The sequence below is a fragment of the Notothenia rossii genome, assembly GCF_949606895.1.
Source record: "Notothenia rossii genome assembly, chromosome: 7".
NCBI lineage: Eukaryota > Metazoa > Chordata > Actinopteri > Perciformes > Nototheniidae > Notothenia > Notothenia rossii.
This window is the reverse complement of record NC_136905.1, coordinates 9,929,599-9,942,754: the sequence shown is the minus strand read 5'-3', so window position 1 is coordinate 9,942,754 and position 13,156 is coordinate 9,929,599. Positions and strand designations below refer to the sequence as shown.

Here is a 13,156-nt window from a genome sequence, read left to right as displayed (position 1 = left end):
ATAATGACATTCGGCACATCGTTTCTATTTCCATTACAACATTTAAACAGTCTTATTGTTTTGTTTTATTTTTTACATAAATATGGAGTAGACCAATTGTGGGTACTTGCCTTGATTTGCAAGAAAACATTTTACATCATCAAACCTAACCCGAAACTAATTTCATATCTTTGTAAAGAACACAAAAGACTTGCAAGTTTATGTTTCAAATGTTGACATTATTTCCATAAAATAGGAAGAGACAACACTTAATATGACGTATTTTTATTTGTAACATAATGTACTTCATATACTTAAAACATTTATACCTGGTTAGCTTGTGTTGTCGTTTTGTTCATTTTGTGTCCTGGGGTCGGATTATTATGTTTCTGTTGATGCAGTTAATTTCCCTTTAAGGTGAGGGGAAGGTTGACTTATGTTGATTTGGCGTAGGCCTCGTAGAGGGAGGTAAGGCGGGCCTGGAGGTCTTCGGCGTAGGGGTCCAGCTTTACTCTCAGATCCTCAATGTATGGGGCGGCCATCTTTTGCACCTGATTGGCTCTCTGAATCAGCTGACGGTGAACATTCTCGGTCACCGGGGCCATGCGCTCCCGGAAGTCCTCCAGGTGCTGGTCCATCTTCAACTTCAGGTCATCGGTGTAGGGCCCGAGCTGAACCTGCAGGTCCTTCACACTCTGCTTCAGCTCCTCGCTCTTCTGCTCTAGGGTGCCTCTCATGGCCTCGGTGTCAAGGGACTCAGCGTATGGGGCCAGCTCCTGTTTGAGCTGCTCCACTCTCTGCTGGATCTGGACCTTCATGTTGTCGATGTAGGGCTCCAGGACAGCGGCCAGCTCCCTTTCCACACGCTCGGTCTCTCTGCTGACTTTGTGGATCATGTCCTTAGCTGCAGGGGGAAGCTGGTCCTCCATGGCGGAGGCAAAATTGAAGCCCGCCAGAAATCCGTGTCCCAGAAGCTTACTAGAAAGGAGCGAGAACAATGGGATGTTACCTTTAATTTGAATTCAGTGAGGAGAAATTGCATATCAGTTTGCAGTATACTTTTTTTTTTTGGCATCATTAGAATGTCGACAATGGTAACAATGGTGTTGTCTAGACTTACTTGACACCCTGGCCAAACTGTGATTTCCTGATCATCTGGAGGTTGACATAAGCTGTCTCTTTTGCCGTTGCGACATAGTCATGGAAGGCTTCAGTCAGCAATTCAATCTGTGGCTGGGGTGCATCAGCATAGAATATGTTGGCATTGCAGCCTGTTGAACAGAAAGAAAAACATTTTGAAGAACAGTTGGAAGGTTCAAAATATTTCAGAGTGTTTTCAGGTGTTTTAACCCAACAAATATTCAGAAGGAGGTAAAGTGGCACTATACTGAACTTCCAAATTCCAGAGGCATGTGTGAGTGCGTGTGAATGAGCATTAGGTTGGATGAGCAGTCTGGCTCCTGTTATTGTCACCCATACAAGGTTCCATTTCAGTACACAGCAGTGTAATAATGTGTGTGTGAATCGGTTAATTTCACATCCAAAAAATGTCTGGGTATTATTTAAAAGTGATTTGAGTAGTCCAATAATCTCATTGCGATTCTATATTTTTCCGTGAAGTCTTTTTACTTGAGCGTCACGCTCCAAAACAAATAGGGATATTTTTCCACCATACTCACCAGTGAAAACGGCAAGTACGAGCACAACAAGGACCTTCATGGCTCTTATATCTTAATAACAAGGAGATACAAAGATAGTTAGCAAAGTATGTTCACTAAGATTTAGTTTAAAAAGAAAAAATACAGAAGCTATTCCGAGCCAATCCTTCATCCTCTCACCTGAGTTTGTTGTTGTATCTGCAAATCCCTTTGGCACTGCTTGTGTTGAGCTGGTGAGGTTCTGCAGCTTATAAAGCAATACAGACTCTAATGATCCCAAAGTACAGGGGTGAGTGTCTTGCTGTCACCTTGCCTCTCCCTGCTATCCTCACAGATGGCCAGTGCAAGACAGCACGCAGCAATCATGCACAACTCCAGATTGTTGCACCAATGCCCAGACACACCAAGCAAATCATTTATTTTAAACAGTTCCATACGTCAATTATCTTCTACCAAACAGTATTGATTTAGTCATGTGCCTTTTTATATTTATTTGGCCTAAATATGGGTGATTCCTCGGTGTTAGAGTGGGACTAAATCCTCAAGTGTAACCTTAAATGGGCCTTGTCCTCAAAAGCCCCCCTGTCCTCAAAGGTACGTCAGACACACAGCTCTTGCCTAGTTTGAGTCCTACCTCTCGAACCGGAAACACTTTGACACCATCAGTGACTGCAGTTCCCCATCGACCCCAGTCAACTAAGGTGTACCTCAAGGCTCTGTGCTTAGACCCCCTCCTCTTTACCATTTACTTGGTCAAATCATCCGCCACCATGGTCTCAGCTTTCACTCATACGCTGATGACACACAGCTCTATCTCTGCACCAAACCATCCACTCAGCTCCCCCTTCAATCCCTTGTCAACTCTCTACAGACATAAAAAACTGGATTTCATCAAAACCTGCTCAAACTAAAGAGCAATATAAAAGAGCTCATGATTGTGGCTCCCAAGGCGCAGCTCCAGAAGGTCGGAGATCTGCTCCTCTCCATTGACGTCTCCTCCATCTCTCCGTCCACTGAAGTCCTCAACCTGGCAGTCATCCTGGACACCACCCTCTCCTTCCAGGCTCACATCAAATCTGTCACCAAATCTACTTTCTACCACCTCAAAAATATATCCAGACTCCGGCCTTCACTCTCTGAATCCGTGGCAGAAACACTCATGCATGCTTTCATCACCTTCCGCCTCGACTATTGCAATGGAGTCCAGTCCGGGGTTCCCAGCAAAGCCCTGGAGAGATTACATTACGTCCAGAACTCTGCTGCCAGGCTTCTCACCCGCACCAAGCCCTGGCAACACATCACCCCCACCCTAATCCACCTTCACTGGCTGCCGGTGATGTCCCGGATTCAGTACAAAACATTCCTCTTCACTTACAAGTCTCTCCATGCCCTCGCCCCCCAGTACTTATCGGACCTCCTCCATCCCTACACCCCTTCCCGGAGTCTGCGTCCTCAGACAATGCTCTCCATTGCCAGAGCCATATAATAGAAGAGTTACGACATCTCCATTCACTCCAATGGACCAGTTTTTTACAGCAATGGCGGATCGTGGAGCCTCTCAATAGTTCCCCGGAATTTAGCGGCAAGCTAACTTCCGGGGAACTATTGAGAGGATCTGCGGCTAGCAGTCTATGGTTGCAGCATAGTATACCCTTCGTGATGGACTTTTAAAGGTAAAAAGACGTTTAAAGATTTATATTGCGGATATTATCAGAACATCTGAATCAAATTAACGACACATGTGTATTAACGGATGTTAGGGATTATCCCTTAAATCACTATATTTAACGTTAACAGATAACATATTAGGCTAAGAAACCGGATAAAGTTAGCAACACACGTTAACCACGAACAGCCTATTAATCCATTCTCTTAATGTTATTTCAACCCAAAGTTGTGGAATTAGAGAAAAGGGGCTTCTTAACGTGCTTTTATCTGGGGTGGAGGGAGTTACATAGTTAAATATAACATTGGGGCGTGTGATTGTAGTGGGTGGAGGTGGTGAAATGAGGATATCCATCTTGGAGTTCAAGCTAGTATAATATATATAACGTTACACAATAATAAGGAAGAGAGCTATTTTTGTGATTCATCGCTATTGATATGGATTTAGAGAGCATATTTGAGACTTCTAAATAGTAAACAAAAACATAAGTTATGGGTGAGTGTTTTTAGCAGAGTCATATTATGTCTTTGTGATTCTGTTGATTATTACCTGTCTGTATTATGTTGCAGCTCAGCTGATTTTGGATAGATGGCAGAGGGAGAGGGACTTAAGTGAGAGTGAAAACACAAGGTAAGTTTCAAATAGGTCAGCAATTTCCCATCCTATAGGTTGCTAGATGTATCTAACCCTTTCTCCTGTCTCCCTCTCTCAGCACAAGAACCCCAGGGGGATTCAATGGAGCCTGAAGACCTGCAATGAGACCCTTACCCTGCACCTGAGTCTCAACTCCCTGAGTTTTGCAAGCTTCTCCCTGTTCCTTATTTTTGATTAAACAGACATTAAGCTTCCCAATGGTGTGGTCTTCGTTTTGTGAAAAATATGATTACCTCACATACTGTATGTTGTTGCTGTTGTTGTCTTTTGTGATAGTTTAATTGCTCCTGCTGACTTGAGCCAGACATTCTTTCCTCCTCTCTGTGTCAGTGGGGAAACCGTACATTCATACTCCTTTCTCTGAGCGCTTGGAGCATCCCCAGGCAGCACAGCAAACCATGGGGGAGACGATATGCCAGGACAACATGGAGGAAAAGGCACAGACAAACTGCATGCATGCTCTTCAATGTTTATTGAATTCCATTTATTTACTGTCAGTTGACAATCATTGATAGGCCCCTGTTGTTCTCCTGTCCTTTCTGAAAGTCATAAAGATGGCATTACTCATTTAGATTACTTATGTCCTCAATTACCAGGGGATTACTGAAACCACCATGAATGAAAGAAATGGTAGAAATGAATCTAATCTGAATTTTGAAACCTTCCTTCCCATCCCCTCCCTCTAAATATATCAAACATTAGGAAGTGATGCTCCTGACTACCATTCAAGTTTAAGAAGATAATATTTGTTTTAAACAATTCAAAGCAATAAACAACAGCAACAGGCTCTTTAACCAAGGCAACGTTAGCATAACATGTATATGTTAACAGGTAAGATAGCTGTTCACACTATGTACATTTTCTGCTATTTTATTTCTATTTGAGATGTTTACATTTTCGATTGTTTAATTCTAGTCTTTTAACTGTCTTATGTACAATGCCTTGTCTTTTGCTGCTGCATGGCAAACATTTCCCAAATTGGTATCAATAAAGTACTTCTTATTTTAGCTTAATCCTCAAATATTAGCAAATTTAACTTTTTCAAATATCGATGTAACTACATACACATCGATATGTTGTATAAATATTGCAAATCAAAACCTTTATTCACTACTTATTACCAAATATTTTAGTTCTATCTCTGGTAATCATGTATTCAAATGTCCCATCACGAACTTCCGGGGAACTATTGAGTCTCCCTGAACCACGTGACGATCAAGCATTTTGGAATTCCGTTGTCGTAACTCTTCTCTCTATATGGCGCTGTCCATTCCCCGCTCTCGGCTCCGAACTGTTGGTGACCGGGCGCTCAGTGTTGCGGCCCCCACCATCTGGAATACACGGAGAGATCCGGAATGCTGCTTCCCTGGACTTCTTCAAATCATCATTAAAAACTCACCTGTTCACCATGGCCTTTGACCCCTAACCCATCACAGTCCCCCTGCTTCCACTACGGCTAATTATTTAATGTAAAAGGTTTTACTTTATTATTTGCCCCTTTTGTTTGTTTGTTTGTTTGTTTGTTTGTTTGTTTGTTTGTTCACCATGTAAAGCGGCATTGGGTCCCTTGAAAGGCGCTATAATAATTGAATCTATTATTATTGTTGTTATCACTTTTATGTTATTTCTGCGTCGCCACAGATAAGGCTTTGCCAAGAATGGTAAAATCCCTCTTCTTATGTCTCTGATGTCCTGCTTTGATTAGATTTACAGTGGTTGATTTATTGTCACTATTAGTTTGCCATGTTGCCAATCAATGTCACAGTAACTTATGGTTCTAGTCTGTGTCATGCTATGAGTCCTATGGGTCAGTTTGGCCAAAGGTCTGCAGACACCAACACCGTCAGCTTTCAGAGGACAAAGTAGCCTCAGTTTCACACAAGGCAAACTATATTTGCAACATTTTAGTTTCATCAATTTTTTCTATGGACAGGATAAGGTCCTACTCACAATGGCTAAGACGTGAAAATGTAAAATTCTAATGAAACAAATGTTATCATTTTGCCATGCCAGTATTCTAAGACTTTTGTACAAGTGGGCTAAACTTGATATGTATATATCTTCTGCTTCTTTTGGTATTCAAAATATGTATAGTGCCCATGCAAAACCAGCCTTAGTCTATAAAATTGCTTCTTGAACAACTCGTAGAAACAACTTAACCCTCGACACTGCCTTCTCTTTGAGTCCTTATGATAAGTTGTGGCTTCTTGCATTTCTAAATGTATGTATGTATCGGGTTCTAATAAGAGATAGGCACTGGCTTTGAGATATTTGGTTATAAGGTAAATCAAGGATTTAATTAGCTTGAACATTTTGTCTTTAGAAATGCCCTTAGTTTTAGTCAATCGTCTCAAGGTCTGTTGCACCTATTTGAAACACATTCCCGTATTAATGTTGATGGCATATCTCTTTGTCAAAAAACTCAAACTTCATGGGAGATACAGTATTTTGTTCATCATGTAATAGGTTATAACAGCAAACTTGTGAAGTTGGGTTGTAATGTGTGTATCCAGCAGCTATTGTGACTGAACTGGGTGGGTAATAGCCTGCTGCAGACATGATGACATGATCATCAAGAACATGGAACTACAACTTCCCTATTCCCAGTAAAAGCTTACTACTTTATCTAAAACTGGCTCTAATCCATGGTGTCTAGCTGTTTTGTGTGGCTAAACATTGCTTGCTACATGTAGAAGTTAGTAGACATTGTTGATTGTATTTATTTGTTTTAATGTTGTGGCGTGGTATTGACTCTTTATTTAATATGTTACTGTATTTTTGAACCCTGAAGTCACACAATGTTATGACAAATGGTGTAGTTGCATTGGCAAAATAATAGAACTAAAACTTCCCTAATCCCAGAAAAAGCATACCCCCTACCTCTAATCCATGTTGCTAAACACTGCATATACAAATCAGTAGACATTGTTGATGCAGAGGTGACGTTGTTGATTGTATTTATTTGTTGTGGTATTGACTCTTTATTTTATATGTTACTGTAAATTTGTTTTCTGCTTCTTGTTGCTCTGCATTGCTTCAGGTACTGTCCTGAGAACGTCCGTATTTAGTTTCTGTCATTGTCTTGTTTGTGTCTTGAAATCCTCTGTCTGTAAATCACTGGTTTTGATACATCAAATACTCGGCTTAAACTGTCACATTTACAGAAATGGTAATTAATACATGTTGTAATTTCCTTGTATTTTAGGTAGTTTTAATTTAAATAAAACAATGTGCTTTTACAAAACAAATATGAAATGCTACCGTTAATTACACAATCTAAGGATTAGCTGCATATGCTTAAAATTACGTTGGTTAGCACTCTTGCATATATATAAATAAGAAGATTAATACCACTCTCATCATGCATGGGTTTTAAAATGATGCTACAGTACAAAGTCTGAAATCAGGGATAAGAACTATCCTGGCTCCGTCAAGACTTTAAAAAACAATACCTACCAGAACCTCTAAACCTTGCTAATTAAGTCTCAGACAAAACCCTTTGTAGCCCTCTGTAGTAAACACAACTTAATATTTGTACAACTTGTTTATTTACACAATCTCGATCCAACGTGTTGAGTACGTGTTGGTTTCACTTGTGGACAGGAGATACAGAGTGACTAATTTATGAAAAACATGCCAGTCTCCTTTAATATGTTCTTCTTTTCAAAGTAACTTCCTTTTCATCCATTCATAAATTATTCAGAATGATGTGTGACAAATATATAACTGTAGATTCTTTTTTTTATAAATACAAATATTAGTTTCTTACTTAAGAATGTATATTACACAACATTTATTCAGTACACTTTAGTTACCAAATGTTTTCACCTGTCTTGCTTTCACGAGTAATTATAGGTGGTGCACAGTAAACTCATGAGCTTCAGTGCAGCTCATAATGTGTTTGCTGCTTCAATTTGTCTTTTTAGTTTTTCATGTCCACTTTCCCCAGTCTGATTTCACAATGCAGAAAAAACATCTGTTTTTCTGATTTTCCGAATCTCATTAATTCACTAACACAGTTCGTTACCCCCAAATCATTATTTTCTTAAAACATTTATACCTGGTTAGCTTGTGTTGTCATTTTGTTCATTTTGTGTCCCGGGGTCAGATTATTGTGTTTCTGTTGATGCAGTTACTTTCCCCTTAAGGTGAGGGGGAAGTTGATTTATTTGGATTGGGCTAGGCCCTGTAGAGGGAGGTGAGAAGGGCCCGGATTTCTTCGGCGTACAGGTCCAGCTTTACTCTCAGATCCTCAACGTATGGGGCGGCCATATCTTGGATGTTGTTGGTGTATTGCTTCAGGGGAGAGGCCAGCTGGTCGTTCACGGCGTCGGAAAAATTGAAGGCCTGGTCTTGCACTTCGAAGGCAAAATAGAAGGCCGCCTTTAACCCGTTTACCAGACGGTCACTAGAAAGGAGCAAGAACAATGAGATTTACCTTTAATTAGAATTCAGTGAGGAGAAATTGCATATCAGTTTGCAGTACGCTTTTTTTTGTTTGCATCATTCGAATGTCGACAATGGTAACAATGGTCTTGTCTAGACTTACTTGACACCCTGGACAAACGGCGATTTGCTGATCATCAGGAGGGTGTCATCAGCTGTCTCTTTTGCCTTGGTGATATAGTCCCAGAAGGCCTCAGTCAGAAATTCTATCTGTGGCATGGGTGGGGCCATTTCTTGAACCTGATTGGCTCCCACCTTCAACTTCAGGTCATCAGTGTAGGGCTCGAGTTGAGCCTGCAGGTCCTTCACACTCTGCTTCAGCTCCTCGCTCTTCTGCTCCAGGGCGGCTCTCATGGCCTCGGTGTCAATGGACTCAGCGTAGGGGGCCAGCTCCTGTTTGAGCAGCTCCACTCTCTTCTGGATCTGGACCTTCATGTTGTCGGTGTAGGGCTTCATGATGTCCTGGGCAGCAGCCAGCTCCCTTTCCACACGCCCCTTCAGCTCTTCGGCCTCTGTGATGACATTTTGGATCATGTCCTTAGTTGCAGGGGGAAGCTGCTCGTGCATGGTGAGCGCCGAATGGGCGGCCACATATTTAGTTTGATCCAGACGGGCACTAGAAAGGAGCAAGAACAATGGGATGTTACCTTTAATTCGAATTCAGTGAGGAGGAATTGCATATCGGTTTGCAGTATACTTTTTTTTGTTAGCATCATTAGAATGTCGACAATGGTAACAATGGTCTTGTCTAAACTTACTTGACACCCTGGCCAAACTGTGATTTCTTGATCATCTGGAGGGTGTCATCAGCTGTCTCTGTTGCCTTGGCGACATAATCCCAGAAGGCCTCAGTCAGCAATTCAATCTGTGGCTTGGGTACATCAGCATATAAGATGTTGGCATTGCAGCCTGTTGAACAGAGAGAAAAACATTTTGAAGAACAGTTGGAAGGTTCAAAATATTTCAGAGTGTTTTCAGGTATTTTAACCCAAAAAATATTTTGAAGGAGGTAAAGTGGCACTATACTGAACTGCCAAATCCCAGAGGCATGTGTGAGTGCATGTGAATGAGCATTAGGTTGGATGATGAGCAGCCTGGCTCCTTATCTGGTCACCCATACAAGGTTCAATATCAGTACACACCAGTGTATTACTGTGTGTGTGAATTGGTTAATTTCACAACCAAGGAATTGCTGGGTGCACCAATAATTTCAGTGGTCCAAAGATCTCATTGCAATTCTATATTTGTCCTTGAAGTCTTTTGACTTGAATGTACAAGTTGATGTCACCCTCCAAAACAAATAGGGATGTTTTTCCACAGTACTCACCAGTGAAAACGGCAAGGACGAGCACAACAAGGACCTTCATGGCTCTTCTATCTTAATAACAAGGAGATAAAAAGATAGTTAGCAAAGCATGTTCACTTATATTTAGTTTAAAAAGGAAAAATACAGAAGCTACTCCGAGGCAATCCTTCATAATCTCACCTGAGTTTGTTGTTGTATCTACAAATCCACTTGGCACTGCTTGTGAGGTTCTGCAGCTTATAAAGCAATACGGACTCTAATGATCCCAAAGTCCAGGGGTGAATGTCTTGCTGTCACCTTGCCTCACCCTGCTATCCTCACAGACACCCAGTGGCAGGCACCACACAGCAATCATGCACAACTCCATATTGTTGCACCAATGCACAGACACAACAAGCAAATCAGTTATTTTAAACAGTTCCATACGTCAGTTATCATCTACCAAACCGTATTGATTTAGTCATGTGCCTTTTTATATTTATTTGGCCTAATTATATGTCATTCCTCGGCGTTAGAGTGTGACTAAATCCTCAAGTGTAACCTTAAATGGACCTTGTCCTCAAAAGCCCTCCTGTCCTCAATGGTATGTCAGTCACACAGCTCTTGCCTGGTTCGAGTCCTACCTCTCAAACCGGAAACACTTTGACACCATCAGTGACTGCAGTTCCCCATCGACCCCAGTCAACTAAGGTGTACCTCAAGGCTCTGTGCTTGGACCCCTCCTCTTTACCATTTACATGCTCCCACTTTGTCAAATCATCCGCCACCATGGTCTCAGCTTTCACTCATACGCTGATGACACACAGCTCTATCTCTGCACCAAACCATACACTCAGCTCACCCTTCAATCCCTTGTCAACTCTCTACAGACATAACAAACTGGATGTCATCAAACCTGCTCAAACTAAAGAGCAATATAACAGAGCTCATGATTGTGGCTCCCAAGTTGCAGCTCTTGACGTCTCCTCCATCTCTCCGTCCACTGAAGTCTGCAACCTGGCAGTCATCCTGGACACCACCCTCTCCTTCCAGGCTCACATAAAATCTGTCACCAAATCTGCTTTCTACCACCTCAAAAATATATCCAGACTCCGGCCTTCACTCTCTGACTCCTCGGCAGAAACACTCATGCATGCTTTCATCACCTCCCGCCTCGAATATTGCAATGGAGTCCAGTCCGGGGTTCTCAGCAAAGCCCTGGAGAGATTACAGTACCTCCAGAACTCTGCTGCCAGGCTTCTCACCCGCACCAAGCCCTGGCAACACATCACCCCCACCCTAATCCACCTTCACTGTCTGCCGGTCAAGTCCCGGATTCAGTACAAAACCCTCCTCCTCACTTACACGTCCCTCCATGCCCTCGACCCCCAGTACTTATCGGACCTCCTCCATCCCTACACCCCTTCTCGGAGTCTGCGGTCCTCAGACACAGGCCTGCTCTCCATTCCCTTCTGAACTGTTGGTGACCGGGCGTTCAGTGTTGCGGCCCCCACCATCTGGAATGCACTTCCTGCAGAGATCCGCAATGCTGCTTCCCTGGACTTCTTCAAGTCATCAGTAAAAATTCACCTGTTCACCCTGGCCTTTGACCCCTAACCCATCACAGTCCCCATGCTTCCACTCCTACTGCTATTTATTTCATTTACATTGTTTTTCTTTATTATTTGACCCTTTTGTTTGTTTGTTTGTTTGTTCACCATCTAAAGCGTTATACAAATTGAATCTATTATTACTATTATTATTGTTGTAATCACTTGTATGTTAGCTCTGCGTTGCCACAGATAACGCTTTGCCAAGAATGGCAAATCCCTCTCCTTGTGTCTCTGATGTCCTACTCTGATTAGATTTATAGTGGTTGATTTATTGTCACAATTAGTTTGCCATGTTGCCAATCAACGTCACAGTAGCTTATGGTTCTAGTCTGTGTCATGCTAAGTCCTCTGGGTCAGTTTGACCGAAGGTCAGCAGACATCAACACCGTCAGCTTTCAGAGGACAAAGTAGCCTCAGTTTCACACAAGAAATACTATATATGCAACATTTTAGTTTCATACATTTTTTCTATAGACAGGATAAGGTCTTACTCACAACAGCTAAGACTTGAAAATGTAACATTTTAATGAAGAGAGTTATCAATTTTCCTTGACAGTATTCTAAGACTATTATACAAGTGGTCTAAACATGTATATATATATATATATATTGTACATATCTTCTGCTTCTTTTGGTATTCAAAATATGTATAGTGCCCATGCAAAACCGCCCATAGTCTATAAAATTGCTGCTTGAACAACTCGTAGAAACAAATTAACCCTTGACCCTGCCTTCTCTTTGAGTCCTTATGATAAGTGGTGGCTTTTTGCATTTTTAAATAAATGTATGTATCGGGTTCCAATAAGAGATAGAAAATGGCTTTGAGATATCTGGTTATAAGGTAAATCATGGATTTAATTGGCTTGAACATTTTGCCTTTAGAAATGCCCTTAGTTTAAGTCGATCGTCTCAAGGTCTGTTGCACCTATTTGAAACACATTCCCGTATTAATGTTGATGGCATATCTCTTTGTCAAAAAACTCAAACTTCATGGGAGATACAGTATTTTGTTCATAATGTAATAGGTTATAACAGCAAACTTGTGAAGGTGGGTTGTAATGTGTGTATCCAGCAGCTATTGTGACTGAACTGGGTGGGTAATAGCCTGCTGCAGACATGATGACATGATGATCAAGAACATGGAACTACAACTTCCCTATTCCCAGTAAAAGCTAAAGCTTACTACTTTGCTACTTTGCTGTGTTGTGTTGCTAAACATTGCTTGAAATTAGTAGACATTGTCGATGCAGAGGTGTCATATTTTTGATTGTATTTATTTGTTTTAATGTTGTGGCGTGGTATTGACTCTTTATTTAATATGTGACTGTATTTTTGTTTTCTGCTTCTTGTTGCTCTGCATTGCTTCGGTATTGTCCTGAGAACGTCCGTATTTATTTTCTGTCATTGTCTTCTTTGTGTCTTGAAATCCTCTGTCTGTAAATCACTGGTTTTGATACATCAAATGCTCGGCTTACACTGTCACATTTACAGAAATGGTAATTAATACATGTTGTAATTTCCTTGTATTTTAGATAGCTTTAATTTAAATAAAACAATGTGCTTTTACAAAACAAATATGAAATGCTACTGTTAATTACACAATCTAAGGATTAGCTGCATATGTTTAGAAGTATGTTGGTTAGCACTCTTGCATATATATAAATAAGAAGATTAATACCACTCTCATCATGCATGGGTTTTAAAATGTGCTACAGTACAAAGTCTGAAATCAGGGATAAGAACTATCCTGGCTCTGTCAAGACTTTAAAAAACAATACTTACCAGAACCTCTAAACCTTGCTAATTAAGTCTCAGACAAAACCCTTTGTAGCCCTCTGTAGTAAACACAACTTAA

The 13,156-nt window shown here is 41.2% G+C and overlaps 1 protein-coding gene across 1 annotated transcript; it reads right to left on the bottom strand.

Annotated features, from left to right (window-relative positions):
• Window position 1: 1 nt before the first annotated feature.
• On the bottom strand, window positions 2-9,934 carry LOC307013522 (uncharacterized protein). The gene is made up of 9 exons (XM_079640922.1): window positions 9,890-9,934; window positions 9,731-9,781; window positions 9,162-9,312; window positions 8,507-9,019; window positions 8,143-8,365; window positions 1,818-1,938; window positions 1,659-1,709; window positions 1,100-1,250; window positions 2-957 (listed from the first exon to the last, which is right to left on the bottom strand). The coding sequence occupies exons 2-9, from the start codon at window positions 9,768-9,770 to the stop codon at window positions 414-416; spliced, it is 1,794 nt and encodes a 597-aa protein (XP_079497048.1). The 5' UTR covers window positions 9,771-9,781; window positions 9,890-9,934; the 3' UTR covers window positions 2-413.
• Between the last annotated feature and the right edge of the window lie 3,222 nt (window positions 9,935-13,156).

Bases quoted from the DNA above. Each gene is read 5' to 3' on its own strand.
- LOC307013522 (XM_079640922.1), bottom strand. From the start codon at position 9,770: ATGAAGGTCCTTGTTGTGCTCGTCCTTGCCGTTTTCACTG. The intron at 1,710-1,817 runs GTGAGAGGATGA...CTTGTTATTAAG, and splicing joins AGATACAACAACAAACTCAG to ATATAAGAGCCATGAAGGTC. The intron at 1,251-1,658 runs GTGAGTATGGTG...TCTGTTCAACAG, and splicing joins CGTACTTGCCGTTTTCACTG to GCTGCAATGCCAACATATTC.